The sequence below is a fragment of the Cyanistes caeruleus genome, chromosome Z, assembly GCF_971803275.1.
Source record: "Cyanistes caeruleus chromosome Z, bCyaCae1.hap1.1, whole genome shotgun sequence".
In the NCBI taxonomy this organism is placed as follows: Eukaryota; Metazoa; Chordata; class Aves; order Passeriformes; family Paridae; genus Cyanistes; species Cyanistes caeruleus.
This window is the reverse complement of record NC_141732.1, coordinates 48977905-48995826: the sequence shown is the minus strand read 5'-3', so window position 1 is coordinate 48995826 and position 17922 is coordinate 48977905. Positions and strand designations below refer to the sequence as shown.

Here is a 17922-nt window from a genome sequence, read left to right as displayed (position 1 = left end):
ATGTGAGACAACCAGAAAAGTCTTACTGATTCTAGTCAAACACTGAGCAGGCTCTTGAATATTAGCTGCAGTCCAGCTAATGCTTTCAAGAGAGGCTCATTTGCAAGCAGGTATCCATTCCCATTGCATCAAACAGGACATGCTTGAATTTCAGCACATACCTGCATGCTTTTAGGCACCACCACCCCAGTGCTCATCATTTCATGTCACGTAACAAGCTGAGTTTTATTTTGGTCTTCCCTTGTAGAATGAATGAATAAGGATCTTATTGCAACACATTGTCTTGGACATGCTTGTAACATAGCCTTTTTGTCTATATAAGCACAGAGCAATGGACAAATCTATCCTATTATGAGACTACTTTTTTTCATTTATTGATAAGAAGTGCACCATAAGAGCTCAGGCTAAACCAATGCATTTATTCCAGAAGAATCTTGCTCATATTTTCCCAGCTGTCACAGATGCCCCTTAGAAGAAAAACAGGATTTAACAAAAAGAACTATTCAGCCTTGAAAATGGGTTTTTTCAAAATATCTCCCCACACTGAACCCTCTTCTAGTCAGCATGGAGCACAAAGCCAATCCCAAGGACTCAAAGTTTAATTATTTGGTGGTAAATTTTTATGTTGCAGTCCTAGATTACAGATAAAGTTTAGTGGAGAGATTCATTTGGGCAATGTCCTCACCATTTCAAAGCATGAGGAAATTCTTACCCAAACACTGAGATTGGTGATTTGTGTATCTCTGCTTTGAAAAGCAAAACCAGGATTGAGCTAGGACCTCAAAATAGAGTTTGGCAAGACCTTTTACTACTGTTTCTTCATCTGTCAGACATACTAAAGTGTGAGAAATGTCCATCCTAAAGGTTTCTTACAGTCAGGTGACTAAATTTGTGAGGCACTAGGTTTCTGGATGCCACACTAAGTATGACATTTCTAAGGAATTGCGTACAAGCTAAGGGGCAAAACAATTATCTCCCTTCCAAAAAGCTTTAACCTATTCAATTTCTGGGAAGTATGCAAAACTTTTAAATGTAGTGTGCAGCTTTCAAACTACAAGAGGCCATGCTCAGACCTTGCAGATGAGTGTCTTTCCATGGCCATATGCCTTTCCATGGAAATGTGCAGTGCTTGAATCAGTAAAAAATTAAGAAATGAAAGACAAAGAGATGAAAAGATCAGTGACTGATAAATCTTTAATATAAAAATTGTACAAGAATTTTGATACAAATTACAAGAGGTATTTGGACAAAGTATGAGTAAAACTCCATTTATATCCCCAAAACCTTATGCATTTTATGCAAAAGACATATTGTAGGACTGTTACAGTACAGAAAATACAAGAAATGTCAAATTAAAACTGGACTTTTAATTCCCTCAGATTACTAATGGAAAAAACTTGTTTAGACTACATACAATATTTATGAAGCTACTAATGTCACGATTATTAGATCAACATGATGCAAATTTTCATATCCCCTTGTACAGCTATGTTCCATAGTGCATGCTTTGGTTCTGCAGGCAGGACAGCAGAGCATTCATGTTTTGCTCAGATTGAGATCAAAGAGTGAAAATGAAAAGCCTCCTCTATTCCCAACAGAGAAAGACCTTTGTAAAAATGTCCATCAGGCCTTGACTCCACTCTTTCCTGTGCCTGGCTGGGGTACCCCAGGAACACGTCTTGACAAAGTCCACTGGAACAAGCCCAGCTTTGCCAGCCATCAGCAAGCTCTCCATTCTCTACACAGCAGCCCCCTTGCTGCTGCTGCTGCTGCTGCTGCTGCTGGTGCATCGCTGGTTACCACAGGGAGTTGCAGCCAGGCTGTGTGAGCCCTCCCATGCCTACTGAAAAAGGGGTTTCCAGGCTTTATGCCTCTGTGACTGAACACACTGCCAAGACCCCTAAGGACTTCCAAATACATGAAGGTTCAAATCCAGTTTATCTCAGATTACATCTCCATGTGAACCCGCAGTCAGGTTCCCATCTTTCTAGTTCAGGAGAACTGAAACACAGCAGACAGCTATATAGGAAATCACTGTGTTTGACCTTCTATGTTAAAAGCTGTTAAAATGTCAACAGTGACAGTGAGCAAGAGCCTTCAGTCTAACAATGAAACTTCAAACTGCTTCAGCCATCCCTACAATGAGTTATTTTTATAGGTATAAGCAGATTGCAGTGAACTGTTTGTGGTAAGTAAAAGCGTGTGGAATTTCAGCAAGGGTAAATTTCAATTGTGTTCAGGTTCAGATCAACTTATTTGCACACCTGTTGCACATCCATTGCACTGGAACGCAGATCATTCTTATAAACTGGAGAACAGGCAGGAGGCATGAATGAGAGCACAAATGCTGCCCATCAAAAATAAGCCATGTTCTGGGAAAGGAGTCCCATATCATATAGGAACCAAAGTTTGCACAAGAAAAAGCAGCATGCTGAATTTTGTATTTTTAAATAGCTAAATGAAACACACACACATAACAGTGGCCATTTTATTAATCTTGCCACTTTACAAACAGTAACCATTTTCACAGATGGAATGCATAAAACTTTCCAAAATGAAGAACACTAGGAGGATGTGTTACTTTTCTGAGAGAATTTTAATGAGACACTCTCTTGGGATGAAAGGAGAAGGGGTGGTAAAGGAAATGGGAAAATTAAAGACAATGGCTGAAGACTGTACAAGTGTTTGTTAAAAAAAATACTTAAAAAAAATCCAAATGTAAAAGTATAATTGAAAAATAATGAATAAATCTGCCTTTGTACAGCTTAGGTGTCCCTGTTTATTCTGTAGGTCATCAGATAAACTAAGAAGAATATCCTTAGAATCACAGTTCATGTGGCTACTGTATGATTTCATTTCACAGATGTAATTGGGGGGGTGGGGGGGAATGCATTCTGCCCCATCAATACAGGAGGTGGTGGGGGGATGGGGATGTGAAAACATCTTGATCTGGATGTGACGACTGCATAATGCTCCCACACTCAGGCATGGACACATGGCATCACAACTGCCACTGGTGCCCCAGAGCTGCTGTTCATAGCCTCCTGCATTTTGTGGCAGAAGTGGACAGGTTGTGATTAACTATTGATGAGTTTGCCATCCTAACTGTGCATTATCCTCTGATCATTCTCAACCTTTTGTTTGACAATGGATGCCTTATAAAATCTTTATGCATCACTTAGCTAGTCTTGCTCTCGCTTTCTTCTCTAGAAATATAATTGCCCTGGATGCTTTTCTTAATTTTCCTAAAATATTTTGTCTCCAAAGGTTTGAAGGGAGCAATGTACAAAATCTGTAGAACACCAGAAAAATCTCTGTACACATCAGACATTTGCTACCTGACTCTTCCTGTTCTTTTAAATGCATGTCAAATATATATATATATATATATACACACACACCTATGTAAGTGTGATGGAAATGATATAATTTTGCTCATTTGTAATCTTCATTTTAAGGCTCCTTGTTCTAACACTGTGTCTGTTTCTCCTCAGTCACATTCACACTCACACAGATATTCACAAACACACGCAAAGGACATAAATGATTTCTTCGATCAGAAAGTCCTCAGTTTCCACAAACAGCCTTGGAAACGGTACAGCAAGAAAGGCTGCCCAAGCTCATCATCGCAGGTCAGCTCATCCGGCTGCTTCAACCTCCGTCAGTGCCATGTACACATGGAGTTGACAGGGGAGCAGAGTCTGGGCTCAGCCTTTAGACTTCTGATACAAACAGGCCTCAGGAATTTGTCTGCTGGTTTCACCCTTGTAGCTTCTGATGAACTCGGAAGGAAAAGGAGGGAAAAGATCAGTGACTTTTGACTGGTAAAAGACCTTAGCATATTTATGGTGGGCACCATCACCTCTGTTGCAGCAAACATCAAATTACCACACAGTGCTGTTGACAGCATTAGCATCCGGAACCAGCAAAGAGGTGCTGCAGCCAACCAATGCCATGAACCGATCCAAGGACACGGAAAAACAAGAAACTCCAAAATGGCTGTGTTTAGGTCTCTTGGTCTTGGGCTTTGTCTGAAACCTGTGTGTGAATTTTTGGTGCTGCACTGGCTGCCAGCACTGTTCAACCCACAGTGCCCAGTGCTCACACATACACACAGGACTGGCGTTATGATCTCGGCATGGCAATGCTGCAGACCCTGAAAGGAAAGCATGCTTCAGCAGCTCCTCTGCCTACTTGAATTTTCAACTGCTATTCAGCAGTCAGGAAGCACACAATAATATGGAAGGGCAGTGACTGCAGCCAGGTACACTGGCCTTCATGCACTTAACATTTCTTAAAACACAGCATGTGCTCTCAAGTTACTTCACTGTAAAGCTATCTTCTGATGGCCTATCTGAGAAGAACTTCAGGAGCCTGTACTTTTAGCAGTGTTCTTCCAAATGAAGGTATAAATCAGAAAAATTTCCTTCTTGCATGAAGACAGCAGATTGTGTCTCAGATATGTTTATCTAACACTGTATAGAAGTTCATGCTGACCTCAGCAGGAAATTCTCCTATTGCAATAGAACTGGATATAGGGAATTGACATTCATGATAGGAACCCAAAAGGATGAGATTGCTCTGAAATTTTCCCAGGGATGGGCTAAACCAGTTAAAAAAACAGACTGCACATCCTGTTTGGCACTGAACCTATGCAGCAAGACATGTAGCAAATTCAAACAACTATTTCTAGCAGGCACAGTATGGCTTATGCCAATACAAAGCAATTAGTTGCTACATAAGCAGACAAAAGTGCCATTACAGACAGTATTTCTCAGCTGACCTTTTGCTAAGAAGCCATCTTGTTACTGTCTACCTGATAGCTCGATAGAGCAGCCAGTGGCAGCCTTGGGCTTCCCAAAGACAAATCAAAGTGCTCCAGATGGGACTTCCCTTCACTCACTGCAGACGTGTGTGCATGCTTGTGTGTGTGTGTGTTTCTGCGTGTGTGTGTGTGTGTGTTAGGGAATGGGGAGGGAAAGCCTGGTTCTTATACTCAATTTCGCCTTCACAGGGGATAAACAGGCAATTACACATCCTTTTATATTTGATGGCCAAGTGCTGAACTTGAAAGCACACTATTAGTTTGTGTCCCTTCAGGGCCAGTGCAATAAGTAGCCAGGAGAGCTGGGGCTAAGGAAGAGAGGGTGTTGTCTGCTGTTAGTGTGACAGTCTTGTCAGCAGCATTCACATTACTGGAAGGTAATAAAGTGACAAGTAAGTTATTAGAAAGATATGAGGTGAAATTGAACTGAAGCTTCTTTCTGCTCAGCTCAGTTTTTTTTTTTTCCTGCTTTGTAATGGGCCACTATTTGTTACAAAACAAGCCTTGTCTTGAGATCTTATATAAAAAAAGAAATATTTATTCTTTGCAGGAAAGGTCACATGAATTTACAACATCACACTTTAAAGGAGAGGAATGGGAAAATAGTTTCATGACAACTACAGCTGCTATTAAAAAAACACAGTGTCATCATAATGAACAATAATACTGGCAAAAGTCAGAGGACTTGTCAAAAACATGTCCATTTTTTAACCCTTTGGTGGTCCAGAACCGTTTTCATTTAAGTGTCAGTGCCAAACATAACAGCAACAGTATTGGGATATACATGATCAATACCTTGATCAAAAAATCAAAGCTGTCATTCAATATCATGACTTGACCAGAGAAAACAAGCCACACAAGACTGGTTAACTACAGACTCAAGATAATACTACTTAATGTAAAATAGCTGCTGCTTCACTCTGTTACAGCCATTTTAAAGGCAGCGATAATGCTGCAGTGTTGGCAGGAAGAGACAGAAACCATGAGACTGGAACAGACATGTATTTGGGCAAACATGTGGGTGAAAGGTTCAGTCCATCATATGATGTTGCTCTGTTCCTGATGTAGAAATGGGTATGGAAAAGAGCTCCTTTTATGTCCCTACAGAAGGGGAGAAAAAAGCCCAACTCATCATGTGGCAACAGCAGGATATGCTGATGCTTATCTAGCAAAGTAGCACTACAGTCACTGTTTTGTTGAGTTACTATAGCAGCAAAGTCTTTTTCTTCTGTCACTACATAAAAAACCCCCAAAACTAAGAAGGAACTGAAATATACCAGCTGCCATCATGTGTCTGCCACTCACCTTTTCCCCACAGAGAACTCCTGCTGCCTCCTTGCCCTTAGTACAGACACCTTTGCTTTTCTTTTCAAATAAAAAAGAGTAATTCTGTTAACCCAAAGAGAAAAGTGACAAAAACATTCTGGGGATTGAGAAGAAGTAACAGTTCTGTTCATGTACATGGCAAAAAAACTTAGAGGACCATGTGAGAGCCACTCCTTGGCTGTACACCTTCCCTTCCTTATTATTTACTCTGACACCAATGTTGCTATGAAAATGTCCTGCAGAATTTGAGTACAAATACATTTCTAAAAATATGTCCTATTTTCTGACAGCAGCTGACATCCTTAGTGACCACCATGTGAAAAATGGGTCCATATCAAGCATTTTGATTATAAAATATCAAACACATTGAAGGAGAAATTTTTGGAACTAAATCCCTGGTCTTGAAAATGGTTCCTATCTCTGGAACACATCAGACCTTAAATTATCATGTAGAAATAACTTTCATGATACCTACACAGCTCCATGTCTTGTTGCTTTTACATTCCTACCTCATATATTTAGCTATGTTAGATCCTTAACTGGGTTTAAAAGGTTAAAACTGAGGGAGAACTCAAGTGCATCCTGGGAACCCCACTTCCTATAAATTGTACTAGACCAAATCAACTGAGGTACTGACCACTGCTGGCAGCTACTTTGCAGAACCTGTCTCTACTAATTCTTCGTAAACAATTCATTTTTTTGGGGACGGAATAGGAAACATATTTCCATAGGTCACGGAAAGGTATAAACTTGTGGAACAGGCAGACAAAGTATACTTTCTGTTCCACAACATGAGGGAGGCAGAAAGGGTAGAAGGGAGGGAGGGAGGGAGGGAGGGAGGCAGGCAGGCAGGCAGGCAGGCAGGAAGGCAGGCAGGAAGGCAGGCAGGAAGGAAGGCAGGAAGGAAGGCAGGAAGGCAAGAAGGAAGGCAGGAAGGCAGGAAGGAAGGCAGGAAGGCAGGAAGGAAGGAAGGCAGGAAGGCAGGAAGGAAGGCAGGAAGGAAGGCAGGAAGGAAGGCAGGCAGGAAGGCAGGAAGGCAGGAAGGCAGGAAGGAAGGAAGGAAGGAAGGAAGGAAGGAAGGAAGGAAGGAAGGAAGGAAGGAAGGAAGGAAGGAAGGAAGGAAGGAAGGAAGGAAGGAAGGCAGGAAGGAAGGCAGGAAGGAAGGAAGGCAGGAAGGAAGGAAGGCAGGAAGGAAGGAAGGCAGGAAGGAAGGAAGGAAGGAAGGAAGGAAGGAAGGAAGGAAGGAAGGAAGGAAGGAAGGAAGGAAGGAAGGAAGGAAGGAAGGAAGGAAGGAAGGAAGGAAGGAAGGAAGGAAGGAAGGAAGGAAGGAAGGAAGGAAGGAAGGAAGGCAGGAAGGCAGGAAGGAAGGCAGGAAGGCAGGAAGGCAGGAAGGCAGGAAGGAAGGCAGGAAGGCAGGAAGGCAGGAAGGCAGGAAGGCAGGAAGGCAGGAAGGCAGGAAGGAAGGAAGGCAGGAAGGAAGGAAGGAAGGAAGGAAGGAAGGAAGGAAGGAAGGAAGGAAGGAAGGAAGGAAGGAAGGAAGGAAGGAAGGAAGGAAGGAAGGAAGGAAGGAAGGAAGGAAGGAAGGAAGGAAGGAAGGAAGGAAGGAAGGAAGGAAGGAAGGAAGGAAGGAAGGAAGGAAGGAAGGAAGGAAGGAAGGAAGGAAGGAAGGAAGGAAGGAAGGAAGGAAGGAAGTGGCGGAAGGAAGGAAGGAAGGAAGGAAGGAAGGAAGGAAGGAAGGAAGGAAGTGGCGGAAGGAAGGAAGGAAGGAAGGAAGGAAGGAAGGAAGGAAGGAAGGAAGGAAGGAAGGAAGGAAGGAAGGAAGGAAGGAAGGAAGGAAGGAAGGAAGGAAGGAAGGAAGGAAGGACGATAGATACACTTAAGTTTACCCATGGCAAATATGTTGCAGAATTTCTTCTGTGTAAAGTATCTACAGATCCCTAGAAAACATACAAATTTTATGAGCTCAGACATGAAAAGCCTTTGAGAGATCTTTAAGAGCAGTGTCCATGTGCTATTAAGATTTTTAATCTATACCTTTCATATTTTGTCAAATTGAGTTGTGGCTCGTTGACAGAGTGTTTTCACCTTGTGTGCAACACCACAGTGTCCCTACAGTGTCACCACTACAACTTAAAGGGCAAGGTTAAAATCTCAGGCGTAACAAAATGTACCTGGTTGAGACATATCTCAGAAAAATTGATTGAATATTTTAAGGTGTGCAAAAATATTTATGAGTTAAATTAGCTCTTTACTAATACCAGCTAATTAGTCCTCACAGGAGCACACTTATGGGCAAGATCATATTAGTATTAGTGATAGTCTAACAGACTGAAACATAAATGGGTAAGTGATATATGTCTGAGGCTAAAAAGTGAGAAGGGGCTACCAGGGGTGTTTAAACTCATGGTTTCCATTCTTGTGCTTTGACTGTGCTGTTTTACTTCCAAATTTTCATACAGTTTTTCAAAAGATACCTAGTGATTAACCAATAACATATGCTTTCCTGACACCACACCGTACCCCCAACCCTCCCAATGAAAAGAAAAATCCTAAACAACCTCCAGACAAATAGTTCTGTTTCTAAAGGAGGTTCAGTACAGTTATTTTCTAATTGCAGACAAAGCTTTTTGATATTTACAGAAAAATACAACTACCTTGAATAAAACAGTGAAACAATATGGCAAGAGTGACCACAATAACTATAGGAATCAAAAAAGAAGGAACAAACTCCATGTAAAGGGAAGATTATCTTCCTCAAAGCTGGTCTAGTTCTTGCAAAATGGTTTAGACTGACAGGTTTGGAAACCGAAGGGATAGCCACAGGTTTGTGATAACATAAGCAACTGCACAATACTTATCATGTCATCACACCATTACAGGCCATGTTCTGTGCTGAAGAGATGAAATGTTTCGTCATTATTCTTACTGCACTCTAGGTCTCTGATGAGATCACCCAGAAGTGCTACTTTCAGTAAAACCAAGCTGAGCCCCTTAATAAATTTTTAGATCATGTCAGATGATACAAACTCCACCACAAGAACAATTCTGATAAATACAGATTCTCACAGAGATGCATGCTAAATTGAAGGGAGGGAAATGCCATTCAATTCAAAGTAAGTATAAGTGCCCTTCTTAAAAAAAAAAGATGGTTCTGACATTAGTATCACTAACACTGAAGAAAATACTTTGCCTAGATTTGCCTAAAAATATCAGTGAGTAATTTTCTGTCCACAAGACAGAGATGATCTCTTCTACATAGCTTAAGCAAAATCTGAATGAAATTAAGAGCAGGACTTGTGAGCTTTTAATAATTTTTGGAGGTTTGTCCCTTTTTCTTTACTTTTTAGAATGTGCTGTTCAATTTTGGGTAATAAACAGGTTTGGTTTTTTTCTTCTATGTCAATAATCTGCTCAATTTATCTACACATGATGCTTAAATTTCCAAACAAGTTTACCAAACCCACTTGACCTCTAACAGAAACATAGTGAAATAAGAATGCTGAACAGTGATTCATCAGTGAGGAATTATTTCTATACCTCAAATGAATTTCTCATTAAAAATTATATTGATTTATATTGTGCATACTACAAAAGAGTGGGGTTTGTTTGGTTTTTTTCCTATATATATAATTCAATTTTCGTTCTTTTCTTTTTTAGACTTTCTATATTACTTGTTCCTATTAGCCTGGGAGGAGAGATGAGAGTGCAGTACAGGTAAGACTACAAAGGTTCATGTATTTTGGAAAAATGCACCCTTACTGTTCTAATTTCCCTTTCTCACAAACACACTGAGCTTGAACAACGTAAAACAAAGCAAAGCAGATCTCTCCACTCAATTTAACAAAACAAAGTAGCTGAGATTTTGAAGAAAATAAAAAAGATGAAAGAAAAATGTCATTGAAACACCTTACTTTTTTGCTATAAAGTTTCTTTTTGTTAAACCAGAAGGTAAATTTTGCTTATAGTTTCTGTGGAATCCACAAATGTTTTCAGGGCTTCATGAGTGTACAGAATAATAAAAAAAAATAATAAAAAATAACCAAAAAAAACAGAGGCTTGTAACTCATAGGAACATAGTGAAAATTCATTTAGAAATATTTTTCTTTTATTTTCTACAACTGGAAATACTGATTTATTAGATATTGATTCCTACTTTTGGAAACAAAAATACTGAAATGCATAAAAAATACTAAAAAGAGGAAATCTATATTAAGAGTTTCCTCTAGAAAATGTAATAGGAGTTAAGTACTCAAGTGGACATAAAAAGTAAGAATAATCAAAATGCACAGCAAAACAATACAGCGACAAGCTGAAACAATGGAGCATTTCTGATTCTGCTAAGAAAAATAATGTTCTGGGTCAGTAAATACAGAAAAGGAACACATTCTCACTGAAGGAATATTTTATTGTATGCTGAAATATCCCTTGGGGGTTTGTTTGTTTGTTTTTGCTTTTGTTATTGTTATTCGTTTTGTAAAGAAAAGAGACTACAACATACATCCTAATGGCTTTGGCTGTAGATTGAGCTTAAGTAAATACCATCCCTCAGTCAGTATGTTGTGGTAACTAAGGCTGCCAGTGTGGTTTACCAGCTCAAGCAACATGTGTAAACACCGGAAACAAAAAAATTCAGAGGGCAGCCTCCTTTCTCTCTGCCTTTCTCAACTGCTCGCTCCTTCTCTGTCTCCTGGTTGTGCTCGCTCTCTTGCTCACTATATTTCTTGGACTTTTGTTATTTTCTGACAAATCATGCGAGTGAAACACAAAACATAAACACAACTAGACATCCTTTTTCTTTGTCTTCTAATTTTATCCAAAGGGAAAGTTACCCAATAAAAAGTCCAGCATATGTTTTCAGAGCTACTAAGTGCTTCTGCCATTAATTTCTCTTGATTGCTTCTATAAAACATGCCTTAATCATACTACAGCACTTTCCATTGCAAAAAAGACAACTTTACAGAACAACATAGTTAACATTATTTCCCTGTTCATTTTGATTTTTTTTTTAAACACCACAAAAATCCAGGCTATAATAAGAAGCACACAAAATTATATTCATCTTTGTTCTGTGACAAGTAGTATCAGCATTTATATCCCCAAATATTATGCATGTTTGACAAAAAAAAATTCTACTGGTTCACATGACAAAATTCTGGTTTTTTTTTCTTTTATGCAATGTAGTTTATAAGGAATAAGGATGCACTATTGTTTCTAGTAATAATTGGCACTTGAAAAAAGCACCAAGAATTCTGTATTTCACTTTACCCCTTTTCCCTCCCCAGTATTTTTCTGTGTGTAGTCCAAAAACTACAACTGTGGTTATGGTGAATACTACATTTTCTTTTTTCAAAATGTGTGCAAAGTTGGCACTTTTGTATTAACACTAAACACTAATACTCTTTGTTTGGCATTCATGCCCTCATACTGACCAGATCACTTTTATCTAAGTGTATTTTTTTTTAAAGACACTTACTGAAAATATGGCAATAGTTTAAGAAAAAAAAAAAAAGCATGGATATTATTACACATCCCCTTGTAGTGTACGAAAAAGTGCATGACTGGATTTATGTAATAGTACAAGACAAAAAAACTGTATCAAATCAGGTACTGTAAAGCATGCCAGCACCTCTGTAGTACTTATATCTAGCAGGTAGTTAAAACAAGACCGTGGTTCTTTTAAAAATGTGCATTAAAGCTAACATAAATGAGTAAAACTAGGCAGCAAACTATTTTTCCTGCTTATCTAACAGCTGAATGTAACTGTAAAAATTAAGCAAAAAAAATTAGAGTTAAACCACCATCAATACAATTGTTTTACATCATAGGCCTGTCAAGGCTCAATATATATATACAAGTGTAACAGCCATGCTTAGTAGAACGTTATCCCCAATGCTTAGAAAACACAAAGACAACTAAGTAGATTGTTTTTTCTTTCTCTTTTTTGTTTGTTTGCATTTTTTTTTGTGTTTTTGGGGGGTCTTTTTGTGTGTTTTTTTGTACTTTTTTTGTTTGTTTAAGGTTTTTTTGTTCTTTTTTTGTGGGGTTTTTTTGGGTTTTTTTTTGGTTTTTTTTTTGTTTTTTTTTTTTGTTTCAGGCAAAAGTTACAGGAAGAGCAAACTGTCTCTTTGGAGATGACCAAGAACATTCTAACAGAACTAGGGACAACTGCAGGTTTTCTGTTTGGTTTTTGATTGTTTGTTGGTTATTTTTGTTTGTTTTTTAATGAAGGATCTCTTCCCTCAAATTAAAGGTCCTATGTTTTTGTTTCTATTAAAAAAAAACGGAAAAAAAAAAACCCCAACAACCGACAAAGGGGAAAAAGCACCTGGTGTTTCTTTCTTTTGCTAAAAAAAGAAAAAACTATATATATATATGTATATTTATGTATGTGTGTATAGATATAGATATATATATATACACACACATATATACATATACATATACATATACATATACATATACATATACATATACATATACATATACATATACATATACATATACATATACATATACATATACATATACATATATATATATATATATAAAGGGAGACTGTATATGGCAGTTCAGATGTAGTGGGCCCTCTCTGAGAGCTGGCATTATGCTGTGTCCATCCGTGACCTAATCTACTGACGTGAAAGGAATGTTTTTATGCAGATTGGGGTTCTGGCTGTGCCGGTTTCGGCTACGGACAGAGGAGAACATCATGTTGCACCCAGGGACTTTGCACTTGTGCATTTCTCGCAAGTGCACTGTTTTATAGTGCACTCTGAGGGTTCCCTTGTTGCTGTACATTTTGTGGCAAATGTTACACATTATCCCACCGTTGCTCACCGAAACGCTGTTGAACATGAGGGATCCTGGGACATCGGTGCCCATACCTACAGCTAAGGCAGGGGCATCTGCTTTGTGGGCAGATTCCCCGCTGTCACTTGCCCCATCGACGTCGTCCAGGAGAATACCCTCATCGCTTCCTGCGTCAGATTCTCTTGAGGAATGGATACTGCTGCTGGACTGGATGCTGGAGGTGGTGCTCAAGTCTAGTACCATATAGTCTTCTGCCATGCCCCTGCCGTACCCATTCATGTGGGAATCCTCAGTACCAGCAGGCGAGGAGGTGTCTTCCCTTAAGTCAAGCCCCATCTGATGCTGAGCGCCATATATCTTCACCAAAAATTCATCGCGGAGGTCCTTACTAAGAGAAGGCTGTGAAGTGTCCAAGCCCATGTCATCCAGTTCTTTGGTCAACAGTTTACGGTGCAGGTTTATGTTAGCACTGTGTCTGGGAAAGGAAGAGGGAAGGGAGAAAAGGAAAAATGTACAGTATTTTTGATTAAACACAGAGTCAACAAGCACCAAATCCAAATTATCATTTATTGATAATTTCTCATAAAAATATCCCCAATCTATATTACTTGGAAATGTCAGCCTTTCTATAAGTGGACAAATTGCAACCTAAAAACTAAACAAAAAACCAAATTCCCCCCATATTGTTTTTCTTTTTAGCTGCTGTCCTCAGCATTAGTCCCCAACAGCAGCTATTGAAATTTATTTGAAATTTACAAATTAAGAAATTGTATTAGCAGAAAATACAAAATGCTCTTCTTGATTCCTGAATCCTTGCTGGCTTTCCTTCTCTTCAAGAGGCAAAAAATACTAATATATGGAATATATGTATGTGTGTCTATCTGTGTCTTACTATGGATCCGTGTCTTTAGGTATTTATCTATCCAGCCATCCATATATATGTGTATATATATATATATATATATATATGTATATATATGTACTTACATAATTCAGTAAGTGAAATATAGGAGGGGAGTAAAATAGAAGTAACCAAATAAGGCATTGTCAGAGGTCCTGATTCTGGTAATTTAATTAATTCTCATATAAAGGTATTCAGAATCAGGCCAAACAAAGATGGAGAAGACTTGAAGGGTTTAAGAGAACAAGTCTTTGAAATCTATATACAAGTTTCTGAAAATCTTAGCCAAAGTTGGTGGTTTCATCCTCCTAAGTTGTCACTGCCACTCCTCCCTGTCCTTCTCCCTGTACTGTCTGTATTCAGTGCTGATTGGCTGAAGCAGTGTAATGTCCAGTAAAAGAAACCTATTAATGGCAGTGAGAATTTTGCCCCAATCAATCAAAAAACTTGAGCATGGGTTTGCTTTAGGTATTTGCTGAATTTATTGCAGATATTAAAGACATTTTAAAACTGCCATTGATGGAAGTGGATTTTAAACCAGATCCCAAGAGCTGCAAATTAAGACTCTTAAGTACTTTACAGGATCTGTGCCTTTGCTCTCAAGAAATAAAGCTCTACATTTGCAAACAGTGTAAGCTTTTAAGTTAGTAAACAAGTAAAGTAGCCTATTATTTGAAGCTGCATTCTACTCTCCACTTTTGGCATTGGCTTTATTCACCCATTGCAGTAGAACCTCACTGATTTGCAGTACTGTCAGGAAAACCCTCTTTGAAAAACTGTATTTTCTGAATTAATGATACAACCAACAAACATGACAGACATCAAAGACCTCTGACCACAGAATATACTCATTTTGCTGAAGTGCTTAAGTATAAGAAATCAGGGTAAAGTTTTCAGTAATAGAAAACTTTAGGGTTCAGTTTTCAGAATGTGCAGCATTGCTGAGTAAATGACAAATATTTATTCAGTTTCTTTGGAGGGTGACTTGAATTTTGAGTCAGCAAAAAAAGAATTAGCGAAGTTCTACTGCATAACATTCTTTGCAAGCTAAGGACCCAAACCCGCAATTTACAACATGCAGACTCACCAGTCTGTCTGCCCATTATAAATTGCAGATCAGAGCCCAAATGTAGGAGGGAAAAGAAGATTGGGAGGGGGGAGGGAGTGGGAGGAGGGTGGGGAAAGAGAGAGAGAAAGAGAGAATTTTAACATAGGAATAGCTTAATTTGCAAAAAGCACTAGGTACAAAATTGGCATGGGAAGACATAACAATGATCAAATATTTTACAGACATTCAGGTCCTACATTAACAAAAAAGGGAGAAGAGGAACAATAGCTATTAGCAATATTTCCTTATTGGAAGCTTTTATTTTAAGAAACCCTTTGAAACATACCTCTCAACCAACTGAAGTCCAAAACATGGTACAGAAATACAATACAAAAAAGCAAATGCAAATGTAGGAAGATTAAATTCATGTGGAGTAAATCTCTTTAATTTTCTAACACTTTGTGTTTCATTTATCTGTTGCACATAACTTAAGGGAATAAATAAACAGCAATAGAATTAATCTGCTCACCTGCAAGTGCAGGTAACTTCTCTGACATAAAACTGATACTGAAATGCAGTTTAATTGAATTGTGTGTGTTTGGGATGCTATTATTCCAGTTAGGGGCTGGTCTAGAACAGGAGATTTCTCTCTTAATGAGAGAGAGTTGAGAGGTATGGGCAAGGGTGGAAAAAGTGGAGAGTATTTCTTGCTTTTATCCCACATGGGAAATACTCTTTTCACACAAGCAAGTATAGCACCATTGCTTTTTTGAGGCATAGAAGTGTAATTATGCATATCCCCACACTGCACTTAGGAAGGCTGAGCTTACCTTGTGATAAGATCAGCTTTCTAATCTTTTGCTAAATTGAGATCACAAAAGATAGAGAGAGAGGAGAGAAGAAAAGAGAAAGAAATGGGAAGGGGGAGGAGAGAGAGAGAGAGAGAGAGAGAGAGAGAGAGAGAACAAATTCACATTCCAATCCAGACATATCTGGTTTTTAAAAAAAAATCTGAAACCAATAAAACACAGACTTAAAAAAGTCTTGACTGTGAAACTGTTTTTTTGTCAGCTGTAATATCACTTATATTGTTGTCCTGATGGATACTGATTCAATCACACAATACAGAAAACATAAAGCAAATTAATCAAAGCATATTCACAACATACCCATTATTATCCACAAATGAGCTCTGAACAGTGCATGCATACATGAATGATAAACAGTAGTCCTGATGGTCCCTTGCCTTCCTGGTTTCAGATGGAATGTAGCTCCATGTAAAGCTGCTAAGTGCAGTACAGGAAACGCTTACTGTGAAGGCCTGTCCACACTGACCAGGGTTATTAAATGACCATAAAAGCACGTTTGTGCTTATCATCATAAGGCTAACTGCAAACTATTCATAAAGTACTCATGTGTATACTTATAATTTCCCCCTTTCTCTCCCATCTTCACTGCTATGCTCTGGGAATTTGTTTCAGCATAAAAGCTGGTCAGGATAACTGAAACTCTTGCTTCCATGCATTTGTGCTTACTATTTCCTTGGTTTGCTGTTGAGAAAAACAACAGTCAGGCATGCAGTGAAAATAACGTCACCATTCACTAAATGAAGAGATAAGAATAAACTACCAGGCTAAAGAGGGGCTACCAAGCCTCAGATGGACAAAAGCCAACCTGAGAAAGACCAGTGTAAGGATGCAAACTCTGCTGATACTCTGATAAGAAGAGATGCCTCCCTTATTCAATTCTCACTTACAGCAGTTGCAATCAGTAATCTAGTTAAAGTATGTACCAGCCCATAATATCTGTCAGGCAAACGATGTGCAGAAATGTGTGGACCAGTTCTGGCACTCTGCTCAGTAGTGTCCCTTTTCCGCTGTCAGCAGTACTGTTGGATTCTCCTAATATAATTACATTGACTTTTATTCAATTAAGTGCCATTCCTAGCCTTAAAAAGAAGCTACTTTATCAATTGATTCAGGTGTAATGCAATAATAAAGATGAACTCATGGCAGTGCATTAGCTCTGCTGTTCATAACTTCTGAACATAGGTTCATTCATAGCAGTCGATTTCCATTATGCAACCACAGTTCAAAAGAATTGATTCTTTTACATTCATTTCTTAATCTATTTCAGTTGTGTTTAATATTCTCCCTAAATATATGTGAAAACATTCTGGTGGAGAAGGAGGTATGACTTGTGAAAAAATATTCATTTATTTAGATACTGAAGTTTTGAAATCTTATTAAACCCCCCTTCTCCCTACCAAACAGAGATTTTCCATCCTAATCCAACTCTTTCTCCTCTGCTTTGTCACTCCCAACCCTAGGAAGTCCCCTACAAGCCCTCAGCCAATGCTAACCACCTGTCATATTGTTCATTGCTCCTCCCCATGACACCTGAAGTTTCTTGCTTCAGCTATTCTGTTCCCTGATTTGATTTACAAAGCTGCTTACCTCTTCCTCCTCCAGATACTGCTCCCAGGTATGTGTAAACAGTGGTCCCTGGGTAAGCTGAGGCATACTTTGGGCAGAGTCATTTGTGCCAGTGCATGAACACTGCCATGAAACACACAGAAAATCCTGAAGCAAAATATGCCAAAACCTGCTGAGCTTCAGCCTGCCATGGCTTCATTACTTCTCATACCTCAGCTAGCTAATTTAAGGCCATCTCTGGTGTCCTTTGCACCACTGCAATTACTGCTGTATCTGCAGGGAAAAGAACTTAAAGAACATAAATGTTTGGCAGAAATATATATGTGTGTATGAAACAAAATATTTGACCTAATTAAATCCTTTGAATGCCTCTGGTCTTCCTAGATTGCTTATTTGTACATCAACTACCAGAATGGCATTTGATCCTCACAGTGGAAATGTTACGTAAAGACAACTGATGATTGAAGTCTTTCAGGCAGAAATACGCCATCAAATGCGTTTAACTAAAGGCATTTCTTACTTTACTTCAGTCACTATACCTAGACATTCCTGGGCAACAAGGGATGGTGAAGAGGGT

The 17922-nt window shown here is 38.8% G+C and overlaps 1 protein-coding gene across 7 annotated transcripts in view; it reads right to left on the bottom strand.

Annotated features, from left to right (window-relative positions):
- Window positions 1-1176: 1176 nt before the first annotated feature.
- BNC2 (basonuclin zinc finger protein 2) overlaps window positions 1177-17922 on the bottom strand; it is a 340849-nt gene continuing 324103 nt past the window's right edge. For 3 of the 7 annotated variants that reach the window (XM_086867611.1, XM_086867612.1, XM_086867610.1), the window contains exons 6-7: window positions 12989-13436; window positions 1177-3774 (exon numbers count right to left, since the gene is read on the bottom strand). In XM_086867611.1, the coding sequence (XP_086723737.1) occupies window positions 3760-3774; window positions 12989-13436 (463 nt within the window). In that variant the 3' untranslated portion in view covers window positions 1177-3759. Of the gene's footprint in view, window positions 5927-12081; window positions 13437-17922 lie in introns of those variants that run through there. The other 4 variants (XM_086867613.1, XM_086867608.1, XM_086867607.1 and 1 more) reach the window with 2 other exon arrangements.